General features: G+C 34.2%; 1 protein-coding gene and 1 long non-coding RNA gene across 5 annotated transcripts; one reads left to right on the plus strand and one right to left on the minus strand.

Moving 5' to 3' along the window:
- Window positions 1–468: 468 nt before the first annotated feature.
- Window positions 469–5,177, plus strand: LOC111019574 (nuclear transcription factor Y subunit A-7). Of its 3 annotated transcripts, none has more exons than XM_088118967.1 (6): window positions 469–636; window positions 1,898–2,172; window positions 3,377–3,492; window positions 3,585–3,659; window positions 4,543–4,710; window positions 4,797–5,177. In XM_088118967.1, the coding sequence occupies exons 2-6, from the start codon at window positions 1,908–1,910 to the stop codon at window positions 5,004–5,006; spliced, it is 834 nt and encodes a 277-aa protein (XP_087975093.1). In that variant the 5' UTR covers window positions 469–636; window positions 1,898–1,907; the 3' UTR covers window positions 5,007–5,177. The 3 variants fall into 3 exon arrangements, with proteins under 3 accessions (XP_087975093.1, XP_087975087.1, XP_022151660.1); XM_088118961.1 differs by having other exon boundaries at window positions 625–760; XM_022295968.2 differs by having other exon boundaries at window positions 625–760; window positions 4,546–4,710.
- Window positions 5,178–6,235: 1,058 nt separating this feature from the next.
- On the minus strand, window positions 6,236–15,132 carry LOC148213260 (uncharacterized). Of its 2 annotated transcripts, none has more exons than XR_015791940.1 (2): window positions 14,009–15,132; window positions 6,236–6,867 (listed from the first exon to the last, which is right to left on the minus strand). It is a non-coding gene; the product is annotated as an uncharacterized LOC148213260 (long non-coding RNA). The 2 variants fall into 2 exon arrangements; XR_015791939.1 differs by having other exon boundaries at window positions 6,236–9,960.
- Between the last annotated feature and the right edge of the window lie 1,520 nt (window positions 15,133–16,652).

The raw sequence follows: 16,652 nt of genomic DNA on the forward strand, positions 1-16,652 counted from the left end.
ATCCATGTCACTCTCATTCACATGGCAAGAAAATAAAAATAAAAAAAAATAAAAACAAAGAAAAGAGATAATACCAATTACCAAACCCCTCTTCTAATTCCTTGTCCCTTCAACCATAGATTTCTCTTTCCACAAAATTTTCATTATATATATTATATTTTCTAGAATCGATGTCATTCCTATAATCGAGATTCATTGTCTAAACACACAATAATCATTATAGACATAGGAATCGAACATAAGACATGGTAGGTGATACCATAAGACCCCATATCTTTATTACTATCCTTTTTTTTCAAGTGGATAAAATTTTCAATATATATTGAAAATAGACTCTTTATCGACGAATACCAATCTGAGAAATGAAAAAATATTCGACTGTTTCAATTTTTCCTTGTCGGGTGAGAGAAAAATATTAACAAAAATAGTTTAAATAGAGGGTAGGAATAACAATGATGTCTGCTTCACTATTAGCATTTTCTCTCTCTCTCTTATAAATTACAGTCTCAATCTCTGTTTTAATTTGTGTTTCCTCATTTGCCATCTGCTGCCTTTCTCTCCCTCAGAAAATTCACTTTTCTCACAGAATCTAGAATTTTCTCGGACTCCAAACACTCCTCTCTCTCTCTCTAAACTGTGAGTTAATTCTCTCTCTCTCTCTCTCTCATTTTATTTGGTAAATTGGGTGTGTTCTTGGCTCACTCTGATCAGAAATCCAGAATTTTCTTGGACCCCAAACACTCATCTTAATGTCTGAACTGTGAGTTTAATTAGTTTCACCACTCTCTTTCTCTCTTTGCTTTACTTTATTTGTACAAGAAACTTTTTTGAATCTTCTTTGAAGGAAAAAAAATAAAAAATTTCTTTGCTTTTACAAAGAAAAGTCTGCTCCTTGGCCATACACAAAGAAGACTATAATATGTATGTATTTTGTATGCATGCATATGCATGTATCAACATGGATTTACGTCTTATTTTTCCTTTTTTTTTTTAAGTTCGTTAAATTAATATTCGACTTTTAAAGATGTATGTTTGAGCTTGAGCTTGTAATATTTTTATGTTTGTGTCAATTTCATCTCTATATATATATATATTTTTTTATTTTATCTGTATATTTTATTTTTTTAACGGGTGTTTAAAATTTATTCTGGAAATAAATAAACTAAGAATATAAAAGTGAAATTAAAATTCTCAAAAGTATGGAGAGAGAAAATTAAAACAAATTTAAAATGTTGACCTTACAAATGTTGAAGGAACCACCATACAAATTTAAAAAAAAAAAAAACCAATCTCAATAGAATTTGTCTCTACTTGAGATCCATTGTTTCTGATTATGACAGAGTTTCAATGTTGCTATGTTTTCAATATTATTATATATGTTTTCAATAGTCAATTATTCCAAAATTCAGGAATAGTAGATATTTGTAAGTGTTTATTTTTAAATTTTAATTTATTATTATTTTTTTACAATGTTGCATATTGAAATATTGGGATGTATTGTTTTCAAATATATATTTTTTTAAACAAAAGTTGTGCGATTTTTTTTTCGTGAACATAGCTCAATTATTTAATATATATATTATCGACTATAAAGTAGTGAGTTTGAATTCTCACTCATGGTCACTTTTAACTTATTTTCTTTTAGTTTATCCTCGAAAATCAATTTTTTATTTCTAAGGAAAAAAATAAAGATGTTATCCCGTTATGACTTTTTTGAATAATAAAATCCATTACGAGCTATCTAATCACAACTACTAAAAACCATTTAAAAAGAATAAATATATTCTCCCAAATGATCAACCAAATTTTAGTTTTTTCTTTATATATATTTTTTATTTTTAACGAAGATCAGTTTTGGCCAAAAAATGACTCAAATTTTTTTTCCTTTTCTTCATAGAACACTGCAAATGATGAGCTCTGGAACAGAATATAGAAACCGTCCAATTTGTGATAATCTGCAAACCAGAAACCGTAGCCCAAACTACACCACTGATAATTCTCAATCCTGGTGGTGGCACGGCGGCGGACACGGCGGCGCTACTACTACCACCACCACCACCATGTCAAAGGAAGACGAATCAAATTGGGCTTGGCCCAAAGGCTTGGTTAGCAGTGGGCCAGGGCCCAAAACAAGCATCAAGCAAATGCAAACAACTATATCCCCACCTCAAGGTAAGGTTAAATATGTCATTTGGTCAAGCTATAAAATATCGTTTAGTTTTGTTTTTTTATATTTAAAAAGTTTAGTTTTCTTTTACTTTGATGATATTAACTTTCTAGTCTAGTCATACTAAAAAATACCATTGAAATTGAAATAGTGATGTGACATTAAAAATTTAAATTTATATATTTCATATCAATTAGCATTTTTTGAACATTCAATATTCATTTCAATTTGTTTACTAAAAAAATTTCAAACAAATCTATTAAACTTGTGCATAGTTCAACTCTTAAACTTTCTTACTCCTTTTAAGAGTTCGTAGGTTTAAATCACCACCCACCCACAGGTAATAATATTCTAATTTAATGAAAGAAATCTAACCTTGTTTGAATTAAAAAAAAAAAAGATATCATTTGGATCACTTGTATTATGATAAAGAACAATTTATCTCTCATTAATATTGAGAGAAAGCTATTTACCTTGGTTATTTTTTGGTCTCGTTTTCTATTTTTGATTTTGATGCAGTAGTTATTCTTTTACCTATTACATTGCTCGATGTGTTAGAGTTATTTTCTTTATATTCGGAGTACAGTATCTGTTTTTTAATATGAGTAGATTTATTCTTCCTTTAAATATTGTGCAGACTGTCATTATTTTATGATACTATAGTCTAAAAGCTCAAATAAGTATTGAGTCAAATAATGGAATTCGGCCTAGATTGGTGAACCAAAAAGAAATGCTATCTTAAAAGGGCATATTCCACAATAAAAAGATAATCAACCTAACAATAGTTTATAATGTAATATAAGTGGGTTATATTTCTTATTACCAATTAATTTTGAGATAGAACACATGAATATTAATATGATATTAGTGCTAAGGAGTTAAGGATCCCACATTGAAAATAAAAGGGACTTAAAAAGGGTTTATAATAGACATGACTACTCCTCTCTTTGCCAATTAATTTTGAGATGAAATCCATGAATTTTTTTTTAGTTTCTAAAAATAGAATGGTGTGTAACTCTAGTTCTCAATTAACTTACAAAAATTTATAATAGACATAGACCATTCCTCTGGTTGTCAATTGATTTTGAAATAGAATCCATGAATATTGATATCTCAAACTTATCTTTCTCTCTCTGAACATTTTAAAACATAAAATTAGAAATTAAATAATGATGAAGAACAGTCTTGTTTGAATTTGGACATGATCAGGTGGAGAATCCGCTGCAACACCAAATAAGAGTAGAGATGCATCCATTATGCTTCCATTGATGAACAATGAACACCTTGCCTCCACTTCCCACTCAGAGCTTGTTACCCTTCCAATGGTATTTTCTCTCTCTCTCTCTAGATCTCACTCTCTCTCTAGATCTCACTCTCTCTCTCTCTTCATATTGGAACTAATTTCTCTTTCTAACAGACAGCTACATCGTACCAGTACCATGATGCTTGCAATGGAGGAATAACGATGCCTCCATTTGGGTTTCAAACATTGGTATGAATATCAGATATTAAAATCTTGTCCTTCTCTTGTTTCTTTTAGTTTCTTGTGTTTTTTTTTGTTAGAAAGAAAAATTGAAATATATTTACTAATGATTTCTTTTAAGTCTCCATCAATATAAAATTGGTTAAATCTATAAACTAATCCAAACCCAAAAAGTAGTCTCTATACTATAATGATTTGTTTTTTTTGAGGTACTTAGTTTAATGAGTTAGTACTAGAAAATAGTGTAATTACGTCTCTAAGAGATCTATAATGAGTTGAGGGTGTTATTTGGGATGAAACAATATACTTAGTTATTGATAGGCGCGATCAGTTGAATTCTTCTTACTAACTATCATTAAAAATTTGACAGCTATTTATTTATTTTGAATAAAAAGAAAAAAATCTCTCTTTTCTCACTCTCCTTTTGTATTCATCTCCTACTTATAAAAAATTTAATGTAACCGTGGGGAATGCGACCAAAGTTCATGTTAGTTAAATAAGGGGTAGATCATCGGTACATAAAGTGAGAGATATTATCTTAATTAATATGAAACTTTTTAGGTGAAACCAAAAGTAAAACCATGAGAGTTATGCCAAAAGTGAACAATATCATATCATTATATAGATACTTGAAGTAGTTAAAGCACCGTTTTTCTTAATAGCAACAAAAAATTCTTACTGATCGGTCAATAGCGAAGTATTATCATTGATGTTTCTAACTCTGTTCGACGTGTTTTTAGAGTTATAGATTTGATATTTTGTTGTAGGGTTTAGATTTTCTTTAGTTATTGAATTTTATGGTTATATTTGGATAACCGACAGAAATTAGTAACACTTTAGCTTTGGTATTATGGTACCAATAATTATTATGAAAGTATGTGCTTTATCTTAGCAGAATTCAGAATATAGCAAAGTGGCACATGGTAGAATGGCTCTGCCTCTTGCGATCGCAGAAGAACCTGTTTACGTGAACGCCAAGCAGTACCATGGAATTCTACGTCGACGACAATCCCGAGCCAAAGCCGAAGTTGAAAACAGGATAAACAGATCACAAAAGAAGGTAACCAAAAGGAGTAGCAAGCTCACTTCTTTTTAACCACAAATTCCTATCTCATCAGCTTATGCTTTCATGCATTTATTGTGCAGCCCTATCTTCACGAGTCGAGACACCTGCACGCCATGAGAAGGGAGAGGGGCTGCGGAGGCCGTTTCGTGAGCAAGAAGAAGAAGGTGGAAAGTTCAGCTTCCATGGATGATGATGAAAATGGCAGCAACATCAGCTTAGGCTCTGAGCCAATGTCTAATGGCAGCAGCTGCTATGAAGGATCAGGGTTACACTTATCTGCATATATATGATCGATTCTGCCGTTGGAATGTTTCTTAAAGTTGGTAGGACGAAATAGATGTTAAATCACTACTCAACCTCAAACCCTAAATTTATAAGTTAATTAGATCATAGATTATAATTATTGACACTCTTTGTAAATCATTAAATAGACTTAATAGTTTAAGTTTTTTTTGATCTAATAGTAATATAATATATAGTCAGAGTAAGATGTCCAAGATGTGAAAAGCTCACGTAGGGTTTCATGAATCAAATTAATATATAAGTCTGAATCATAATTCTTAAATTTAAAAGTTAAGGACGCCTTTTATTGGTAATCAGGAAACATAAATTTAAAAACAGAGTTAGTATTCTTTATTTTTAGTGTTTTCAGATATATGTTTGGTAGTAAATTTGGTAATTGAATCTCAATTTGAAAAATTATTCAAGGTGTGTTTAGTAATATAAAAAACGAATCTCCAAAATCCTGCCAACTTGTATTCGCTAAATCCACTGATTCAGTGAATCTGAAAAAAAAAAAACATAATCCGAGTTTACAACCAAACACATCGTAAGCTTTTAGATTTAATAGTGATTTAACCTGATATTAGAGTAGAATATTATGATATTAATAGTTCATGCGTTAAGCTTCATGAATAAAATTAGTACTCGATCAACGTACACGGAGAGGAGAATATATATATATATATAAAGAGCAATCAACTTTAATGACTAGCCAAAGTGAGCATAACGAGAAGGTTGAAAATTCGATCCCCACCCCCACATGTTGTACTAAAAAGAAGAAATTTTAACGGTCCATTTTACCCTTCCATTTTTTAAATGTGTGTCAATATTGTCCTGTAATCTTTCCATCTTCCATATTTTCTCTTCCTTTCACGTTTATTTGCCTTTCCATCTTTCATCGTCCTCTTAAATGTCGTGTTTCCTCTTTTTCAATGGCACAAAATTGTAGTATGAATTCATACTATTATTTATGTTATTATTCAATGTTATTTTGGCCAATTCAAGTCTCAAATTTCTTTTAGTCTTCCCAATACCTTTCTAAATATACACATAAAAAAATAAGTTTTATACTAAACATGCTTAGCACAAGTGAAACACACAATATATTGTGTCAATATTGTCCTTTAATCTTTCCATCATCTCCCCTCTTTTTTCTTACTCTCACGTTTATGATATTGAGTTGATGAGGGGGCAGCAATAAAAAGATTATTATTATCACTTTGTGGAAGATCGTCACTGGATCAAATGTCAAAACTCTCACCCAAAAATAGGAGAGAATTTGACAACCATTTCATATATTTAAATTACAAAACTTTGAGCAAGATCAATATAATTTACATAATTGGATGATGAACTTCTAGACCATAAATATCTTCCCAAGATTCCTTAGCATGAGAGGATCTACAAATGGATCCTCTCTTCCAACGAATTTCACGAAACCAAGAACTATCAACCTTTGAATTAGGATTGCCAACTCGTGACTCAAGGTGCAAGAGCAGTGTGAGAGAGAAAAGAGACCTTTTTTATTTTAACAAAATCAAACAGGGAATGATCGAGATCCATTCTCCCGTTTGAAGGGTAACATGTAGAAGTGATTGTTTGATTCTTCCGTGAATTTTGTAAAAAATAACAAGAGAAACTTTTGGTTTCATGCAAAAGACCTCATACCAATGGAGATAATTGTCTTTCTTTATATACCATGGATCACCCTTTTCCCTAACCAATGTGTGAGTTTGTTTGCACTCTTTACAAACTCAATAACAAGTTGCATCAGTATTTAGCTTTAGCCAATGCGGCACGGAATCCACACGTTTTCCTAGTGATCCATGTTGCGGAGCAAGGTGGGGTGGATGGGAGCATTTGCATCTCCTGCCGAAGTCACGTACGAGGTAATCCAATTAGCTTTTTGGGGAACATTTGGAACTTGTTTGTGTTGGTTAATTAATTTGGTTTCTATCATTCCAAATCGACCAATAAAAAGTGGTTACTGTTAAACAACAAAATAATAAACCAACAAAATACAACAAAATAACACACCAGCAGAATATATTAACACCTCAACAAGTGATATTTCAAAATAGTAGCAGTAGATCTACAGGTCCTTGATTGGCATCATTCCATGATCAACATATTCTCCTTCCTTATTTGGTGAAGATTTTAAGCAATCTACAGCAACTCAATTACTCAGCAATATCCCTTAATTACTGGCCTTTATTCATTTCTTATTACCGTTGCAGCCTTCCTTACCTATTTTATTTTTCCTTTCTTGCTTTAGCTTGGTCAGTGGTAGTCTTTCATGTGTCTATTTATCCATCTTGGATTTAGCTTGTAAAACATCTTTTTTCACACAAACCAGAATAATACATAATCTGTTTTCATTGTTCCTTCAATTCTATTTCTTTAACCCATTCTTTCAAGCTAAGTTTTATATGATATCAGAGCTATAGACACAACACAAGAAAGACATATCAACTACCAATTCTCTCATATCTTCACCATGGCAAAACAAGAAGCACCATTGACCATTCAATCATTTCATCAATGTGCAAGTCTCATATCCATCAAATTGAACACTTCTAACTATTTACTTTGGAAGACACAAGTATTGCCACTTATTAGGACTCTTGGAGTAGAGCATCACCTCAAAGAAGATCCACCAGAGATCAAGTAAACCCAAGATGAAAAAGAAATTGCAGAAATTAACACTTAATTCAACACATGGACCAACAATGATGGCCTTCTTACCTCATGACTTCTTGGAATTATTACGAAAGATGTGTTGGCTTTGATTGAAGGTACTGATACTGCAAAACAGGTATGACATTCTCTTGAAAATTTATTATTGACTATGACAAAAGAGAATGAGATACATGCCAATGAAGCTCTTCTTACTCTAAAGAAAGGAACATCATCTATGGATGATTATATTAGAAAGTTTAAGAGTTTATGTGACAAGCTTGCAGCAATGAAAAAGCCATTGGATGATCTATCTAGAGTCTTCCATATTGCAAAAGGGTTAGGGAGCAATTACTAGGAGTTCAGAATAGCCATGTTATCCAAACCTCCCTATCCCTCGTACAATCAATTTATTCTTGCCTTGAAAGCTCATGAACAACTAATTGTAGCTGAGTAAGAAGAAGAAAAGGCAAATCAAATAAACATTAATCAAGCCTTTTATGCCAGCTGTGGACGAGACAGGGTGAGAGGAAAAAACTTTTCTTCCAAAGGAAGAAGTTTTTATCACAATATACCAACTAAGGTTAACAACTGCCAGCAACAAGGTAATTTCTCTTCGACATCAAAACACAACTCAACCCATCATAGCAATAATATCTCAGGTCGCAAAGAAGATAGAACAATGACATGTCAAATCTGTAGTAAAAACAACCATACTGCCATGGAGTGTTGGAAGAGGTTTGATCATGCTTATCAGTCAGAAGAAATCCGTAAAGCACTTGCTACTCTCACACTGAATGAAGGCAATAATACCAACATCTATGCGGATTCTAGAGCAACCTCACATGTTGTAAACGATCCCGACAAGTTTAAAATTATATGTCCTTACTTTGGCCATGATAAAATGATTGTTGGAGATGAAAATGGGCTAAACATCACACATATTGGACACACTATATTTAAAACTAAAACAGGCCAACTTGCCCTTAATAATGTACTACTAATAGTTCCTGAAATAAAAAAGAATTTGCTATCTGTTAACAAATTAACTAAGGACAATAATTGCTCAATCACATTTTTTGCTGACAAATTTCTTATAAAGGATCAACAGGTACGAATTCTAGCTGAAGGGCAAGAAAAGAAAGGTCTTTATCGTTTGGGAAAGCTGCACCCCAAACAAGAAGAATGTGCTGAAGCCTTTGTTACTCACTCCTCTACCAAATTAGTTAATTATTCTAATTTTTCAGTTAATGATTCATGTGTTTTTGTTGATTCCTCTAATAAAGCTTCTTGTTCAATTTGGCACAAAAGAATTAGGCATTTGAATGACAACTTTCTAAAGATTTTGTCCAACAAATAGCTCATTGATGTGTCAAATTGGAAAAAGGACTTAGTTTGCATTAGTTGTCAACTAGGAAAAAGTTGCGTCAATGAAATTCATTCATTAAATCCCTTAGATAAAGTGCACTGTGATCTTTGGGGACCTGCTCCTATAACCTCTGGTTAAGGCTTTAAATACTACGTTAGTTTTATAGATGATTTCACTAAATTTATATGGCTTTATCCAATAAGAAAGAAGTCTGATTTCTTAAGTTGCTTCACTAAATTCAAATTGTTAGTTGAAAATGGAGGATAAAAGTTTTTCAAAGTGATGGAGGAGGAGAGATTCAATCCATTGCCTTTCAAAATATTTTGGAACAAAATTGAATTCACCATCAATACTCATGTCCCTACACACCCCAACTAAATGGAGCTGTAGAAAGAAAACATAGACATATTGTAGAAACTAGCCTAGCTATTATATTTCACTCTCGTATACCTTTAAAATATTGGGTGGATGCATTTTTAACCGCCGTGTACCTCATAAATAGAATGCCTACAAAAGCCTTAAATATGAACTCTCCTTTCTAAAAGCTATATGGGAGAACTCCTAATTACAATAATATGAGAATATTTGATTGTCGATGTTTTCCTTACTTACAAAGCAAACCAAATAACAAGTTCCCTAAACGAACATATCATTGTGTCTTTGTCGGTTATAGTATGGACCATAAGGGATATAGATGTCTTGACCCTTCGACCAATCGCATATATATCTCAAGGCATGTAGTGTTCGATGAAGAATTTTTTCCCTTTAATCAAACCATAGCTAACAACTCTATCAAGAGTATTTCTCCTCTTGTTGTTACTACTTTTCAGGCACAATGAATGAAGATGCAGCCTAAACTCAAGCATCTGTAAAGTCACTTGAAAACAAGACTCAAGCCACAAATTAAGAAGACCAACCTGCAGATACCAATTCATGACAAGCAGCAAAAATTAGCTACTCAACTACCATTGTGGCAAGTCTAGATGTTGTACCAGCAGTTGAAGGAGATAAAGAAGACCAAAATCATTTCAACAATACATCTACAGTAGTAGCAAAAATCAGTAGCTCAATTGAAGGTGATTTCAACAATACATCTACAATAGTAGCAAAAATCAGTAGCTCAATTGAAGGAGTTCAAGAGGACCAAAATCACCCCTGTAGTAGCTCAATTCAAACACAACAGTTTGGTTTGCAACCCGATTCACGAAGCCATCTCAGTGAATCAAATACAAAAGAAGTAGCAACTGGTGAAATCAATGCATCAGATTTGACTTCCTCTCTCCTTACTAATTCTTCTCCTTGTCCTACAAATGCTGATTTTAGTTATTTTCAAGATATTGGTGACTTAGTTCATATTGATTTGAATTTTTCACCTGCAGAAACATTACCAAAAGATCAAAGCAACCAATTGGGCCAATCTTATATCCCCTCTACTCATCAAATGGTTATATGAAGAAAACTAGCTGAGAATCCATCCCTTGGTACAAACTTAGCTCAAGAAGTCCATCACTTGAAAGCTAAGAAATATCACCAATCTTATTTGGCTTCAAGTTCTCAAATAGAACCAAAGAACTACAAAATAGTTTTGATCCAACCTCATTAGCAAAGTGCAATGAAGGATGAAATGAAGGCACTCCTACAAAACCATACTTGGACCCTTGTTCCTAGACCTCATGACTCCAACATAGTAGGATCCAAGTGGGTTTTCAAAATAAAGCACAAGGAAGATGGCACCATCGATCGTTATAAAGCACGACTAGTAGCCCAAGGTTACTCTCAAATAGAAGGACTCGACTACGGAGAAACCTATAGCCTTGTGATCAAACCTACTACAATAAGACTAATCATATCCCTAGCGACTAGTTTAAGTTGGCCCATACAACAATTAGATGTTAAAAATACTTTTCTCCATGGTCACCTTAAAGAAAAGGTTTATATGGCGCCACCCCCGGTTTTGTGGATCCAAGTTATCCTACTCATGTATGTAAGTTGGAAAAATCTATTTATGGGTTAAAATAAGCCCTTAGAGCTTGGTTTGATAGATTGGCTAACTTTCTTCTCCATACGGGATTTACTTGTAGCAGATCAGATCCCTCCTTATTTATATTGAAAAAGGACTATATTCTAACGCTTATGTTAATTTATGTTGACGACATTATTCTTAGAGGGCATGATATTTCTCACATTCAATAGTTAATACAAACACTAAGTGGTGAGTTTGGGTTAAAAGATCTTGGTGTCCTACATTACTTCCTTGTAATTGAAGTCAAGCATACTCATAAAGGAATCACATTATGCCAAGGAAGATATGCTCGTGTTCTTCTTTGCAAATCCAATATGCTTGGTGCATCCTCCATAAGCAAACCAATGGCCATATCAACACAGGTCTTGCCCAATGATGAGCAACCCATAGATGTCAAACAATATAGAAGCCTAGTAGGATCTCTTCAATACCTCACTCTCACCCGTCCTGACATCGTACAAGCTGTGAATAAAGTGTGCCAACGACTCCAAAATCCCACCATAGCAGACCTCAAAGTTGTGAAGCGAATCCTACGATACATTCAAGGAACGGTAGATCATGGTATTACATTTTATAAACGTAGCACAACTAACTTATATGGTTTTTGTGATGCTAATTGGAAATGGTGTCCTCTGACAAGATGGAGTACCACTGGATATTGTATATTTCTTGGTTCAAACTGCATCTCATGGTCTTCCAAGAAACAATCGACCATCGCTCGTTCAAGTTCTGAAGCAGAATATCGAGCAATGGCTAATGCAACTACCGAACTGACATAAATTGGCTTCCTCCTTCGCGACATTGTCATCCTAATACTTAAAACACCTTAACTATATTGTGATAACATGAGTGCTCTCTACATGTCAATAAATCCCGTGTTCCATGCTAGGACCAAACACATTGAGATGGATTATCATTTTGTTCGTGAGAAGGTTGCTCTCAGCTCTCTCATCACCAAGTTCGTTCCATCCAAACAACAAATAGCTGACATCCTCACTAAACCCCTCGCTAAAGCTGTTTTTAAAGACTTAAGGAGCAAACTCGACGTTCGTTCAACCACTACCTTGAGTTCGATAGACGATGATAAACAACAAAATGATACACCAGCAAAATACAACAAAATAACACACCAGTAGGATATATTAACACCTCAGCAAGTGATATTTCAAAATAGCAGCAGTAGATCTAAGTCCTTAACTGGCATCATTACATGTTCAACATATTCTCCTTCCTTATTTGGTGAAGATTTTAGGTAATCTACTACAACTCAATTACTCAGCAATATCCCTTAATTGCTAGCCTTTATTCATTTCTTATTACTTTGCAACCTTCCTTACCTATTTTATTTTTCCTTTCTTGCTTTAGCTTGGTCAATGGTAGTCTTTCATGTGTCTATTTATCCATCTTGGATTTAGCTTGTAAAACATCTTTTTTCACACAAACCAGAATAATACATCATCTGTTTTCATTGTTCCTTCAATTCTATTTCTTTAACCCATTCTTTCAAGCTAAGTTTAATAGTTACAACATCCCTTTCTAATTTGCTTAGAATAGTTTGCCATTTCTTCCAAATAAAATAAAAAGTGTCATTCAGGGATCAAGGAGAAGCTGAGCTGAGGGGAGGATAGCTTGCTAGATAGCTTGAGCCCGAGAGCAAAAGAAGAGGAAATGCATAACAGTTTCAAAATTATTGTGACAGCAATGACAATAACGTGATATATCCATACATTTTCTCGGTAGGTTGTGTCAAGGATCCCACATTGAATAGAAAAGAGACCGAACAAAGGTTTATAATAGACATGGACTAGTCCTCTCATTGCCAATTGATTTTGAGATGGAACCCCATGAATATGAATAGCACATGGTAGGAAGATACCCATGGTTTGCTTTCCAAATAAAAGATTTTGAGATGGATACCCATGGTAGGAAGATACTCATTACCAATTGATTTTGAGATGGATACCCATGAATATGAATAGCACATGATAGAACTGCTAGCTTTTGAGATTAACTTTAGATTCATATATAGCTTGTATGAACTTTCACACTAAATGAACCCCTTTTATCAAAATGCCACATCATCAAGGAGATTACGACAAGTAAAACTAATTGTTAGAATGAGGTTGATATCTTTTTGAGGTAGAAAATCTGATAATCTTTGAATATCCCAAGTGCATAGAGGACGAATGAAGTGAGAAACTTGAATGACCTTATGAGTGTTAGGAGGGGAGAGATGTCTAAAAGACCACTCTCTAGGCAGCCAAGGATCATGGAACACTCGGATCGAGCCTCCATTTCCAGCCTACTTTCTAATTCCTTCAATTAGAAGTTCACCATTCCAAAACAAACTTTTTCAAATATAGGAAAACTACGAGTGAGATTTTGTGTCTAGAGTAAATGAATCCAGGTTATTTTGGCCCACAGCACCCTAAAGACTAGAAGGTTTGGTTTTTGAAGAAATCTCCAGACTTATTTGGCTAGGAGAGCTTTATTGAGCCCCTTCAAGTCAAGAAAGTTAAGACCCCAAGCTCTTTAGGTAAGCACATGCACTTTCAACTCATCCAATGAAGCTTCTTCTATTTGCTAATGGATCCTCACCAAAAGCGGGTGAGAGTTTCAGAGAGATCACCACAAAAACCTTTCGAAAGTCGGAAGACACACATACCGGTAGGTTCGTATAGATTGGCCCACACTTTTGATAAGGATTTCTTTCCCCGTTGATGAAAAGAAATTTCTCTTCCAACCTTGCATCAATTTCAAAATTGTCCTTCAAGAAACTCTAATCACCTTCTTTCCTTCGACAGAATGAGGAGGGTAAGTCTAGGTAATTACCTAGATATTAACAAGTTGCACGCCCAAAAGAGATTGGAGGTACTGTTATCTATTAATATGGACATTTTGGGAAAACATAATAGTAGATTTGGAAAAATTTATGGACTAACCAGATGCTATGGCAGAGTCTGCAAGAACTTCTTTGAGGAGCAAGCATTCAAGTTCATTTGCCTTAAGTAAGATTAAAATGTCACCTGCAAATAGTAAGTGAGAAATAGTAGGGGAAATGGGGCTGAATAGCCTTTTCAAAGGCCAACTATGAAATATATCCCCACTTCCAAATTTTATGTTTTTTAAGAATTTGCTTACGTCATTTTTGCTTGAAATTACAAGTTATCCCTTCTTATTTTATCTCTCCTTTTCTCTACTCTATCCTGTTCCTCCCAATTCTTCCTCCCAATTCTCTCTTTCTCTCCTTTCTTCATTCTTCCATTTCTCTGCAGATATTCTTTCTCCCTCCCTGATTGTTTTTTCACTATCAGATTTTTCAAGGACGTGCACTTCTCTCTCTCCCTCTCTCTTTCTTCCATTTTTTCTACATCACATTCCATTCGATTTTTTGTTTTCCTTTGATTTTTGATTTTTTTGTTTTGATTTTGAAGGCATGCACTCCTCTCTCTTCCTTATTCTTCATCCATTCCCTTTCAATCTTGACTCCATTGTTGGACCTTAAAATTCAAAAAACAGAACAATAACAAATACACAACACAAAAGAACGGGTCACACCTCAAAGAGAGATAAAAACTCAACAAAGAACACCAAGAACAAGGAGTTCGTAGAAATCCCCCAAATTAAAAAAAAAAATAGAACACACAAAAAAAAGCTCTCACTCTCTTGCTCTCGGCGCTCTCGCTCCCGCTCTTGGCGCTCTTGCTCTCACTCTAGCCCCTCTCGCTCTCGCTCTCGGCATCTGTCTCTCATCGAAAAAAAAAATCGTAAATGGAGCAGCTTGTTGCTGTTTTTCAGAAAGTGAAGAAAAAAGAATGGGAATGAGAAGAGGCAGCTTAGGAGGGATAAAGAGAGAGGTAGAAATAAATATTTAAGGTTTTTATGGTGAGTAAAGAAGAGAGAGAAAGTGGGGTTGGATTTTTCAAGAAAGAGAATTTGTAACCATATGAGAGGGAAAGAGGAGAGAGAATGTGAAGAGAGAGTGATAAATTGAAGAAAACAAACAAATAGGTATTTTCACACAAAATTGATGTTAGCAAGTGATTAGATAACATAGTTTGGGAATAGGGACCTTTTATCCAAGTGGACCCTCCAAAAATAGCTACTTTTGCCAAAACCCCAAGACATGTTTTCCTGAAACTGATACACACTAAACTTTCCCACTGAATCTGCATAATAAAGTATCATGGAAAGCCCTTCAACACAAAGAAAAAATAAGTAAGGGGAGAGAAGGTTCCCTTGCCGAATACCTCTAGATGGAGTGATGGTACCTTTTAATTGTTCATTGATCGGAATAGAGAATTGAGTTGTTGTGATCGAACTTTAGGGTTGCAAGACCATGCATACCAGACTTCTAATTCCCAATTATAAGTAAACATTTGTGGGCAATTATGAGGTTGATTGATGGCTCTGCTTTTAATAAAAGCTGACTGATTATGGGAGATAATCTCATCCAAAACTCTTTCAAACTGATTGGCTAGAACCTTTGTCACCATTTTTATAAGATATATTGCAAATACTAATGGGGCGAAAGTCAGAAATGCACTGGGGTGTTTAACTTTTGGGATGAGTGCAATATTAGTGGCATTCCACCTTTGAAGATTGCCTATATTATTTAGAATTTCTAGGTATTTATCTAACATTTTAGACCCTCAATATCCCAATAGTATCGGTAGAAAAGAGCTGATTTTTTCTTTTTGACCTAAGAAAAAGATTACAGACTATCGGAGAACCCTAATTAACAAAGGCAGTGGATGTTGCATTTCGGTGATAGTTGAAGGGAGTGGCTTGGTTCCACTGAAGCCCACTGCCCTACTTCTTGAATAATTGCAGCAGCATTGGTTGTAAACTTGTGATGAGTCCAACATTCTTCAAATTGACCAGTCAAGATATATGTATCACCTCACGTTACGAAAGAATGTTAAGAATCTCACGTTGAAAAGAAAAAAGATCTTACATAGGTTTATTATAGACATGAGCTACTCCTCTCATTGTCAATTGATTTTGAGATTGAAACTCATGAATATTAATATGGTATCAGAGCCCGAAAGCTCAAATGAGCATCTGGTCCAAAAATAGAATCCGACCAAGATCGACGAATCAAAAGAGCCACGATCTTGGATTACTTCCCTCATTGCTAATTTGTTTTGAAAATATTAATAAAAGGGGCTGCAAAGAAATCTGTGAAGTCATCTCCATTGTTGGGCATCTGCATGTATATTGTTGCACCACATGTATTAATTACCTACGAAACCCATGTCCAAAGGTGACGAAGAATCCAAAGTGTCCTTGAAATTAGAAATAAGATGATCATCGGCAGAATTTCGAGTAGACTTCTCGTGGCTTTAAAGGATAGCATTTAAATCTCCCCCATCAACCACGGGGAGTTATCTTGATTATGGATCCTATTAAGTTCTCAAATATGGATTCATTTGAGAGTAGTAGGATGACCATAGAATCCTGTGAAATGCCATGTTAAATTTGACCACTATATACTTGAATCAATGTGATTGTCGAGAAAGAACTAATAGTAACATTAACCGAATCTTTCCAAAGTAAACATAACCCGCCACTGAGACTTGACAA

This window comes from Momordica charantia (genome assembly GCF_013281855.1).
Source record: "Momordica charantia cultivar OHB3-1 chromosome 1 unlocalized genomic scaffold, Mcharantia_2.0 BLBB01000001.1, whole genome shotgun sequence".
Lineage (NCBI taxonomy): Eukaryota > Viridiplantae > Streptophyta > Magnoliopsida > Cucurbitales > Cucurbitaceae > Momordica > Momordica charantia.

Bases quoted from the DNA above. Each gene is read 5' to 3' on its own strand.
- LOC111019574 (XM_088118961.1), top strand. The intron at 2,173-3,376 runs GTAAGGTTAAAT...GGACATGATCAG, and splicing joins AACTATATCCCCACCTCAAG to GTGGAGAATCCGCTGCAACA. The intron at 3,660-4,542 runs GTATGAATATCA...GCTTTATCTTAG, and splicing joins CATTTGGGTTTCAAACATTG to CAGAATTCAGAATATAGCAA.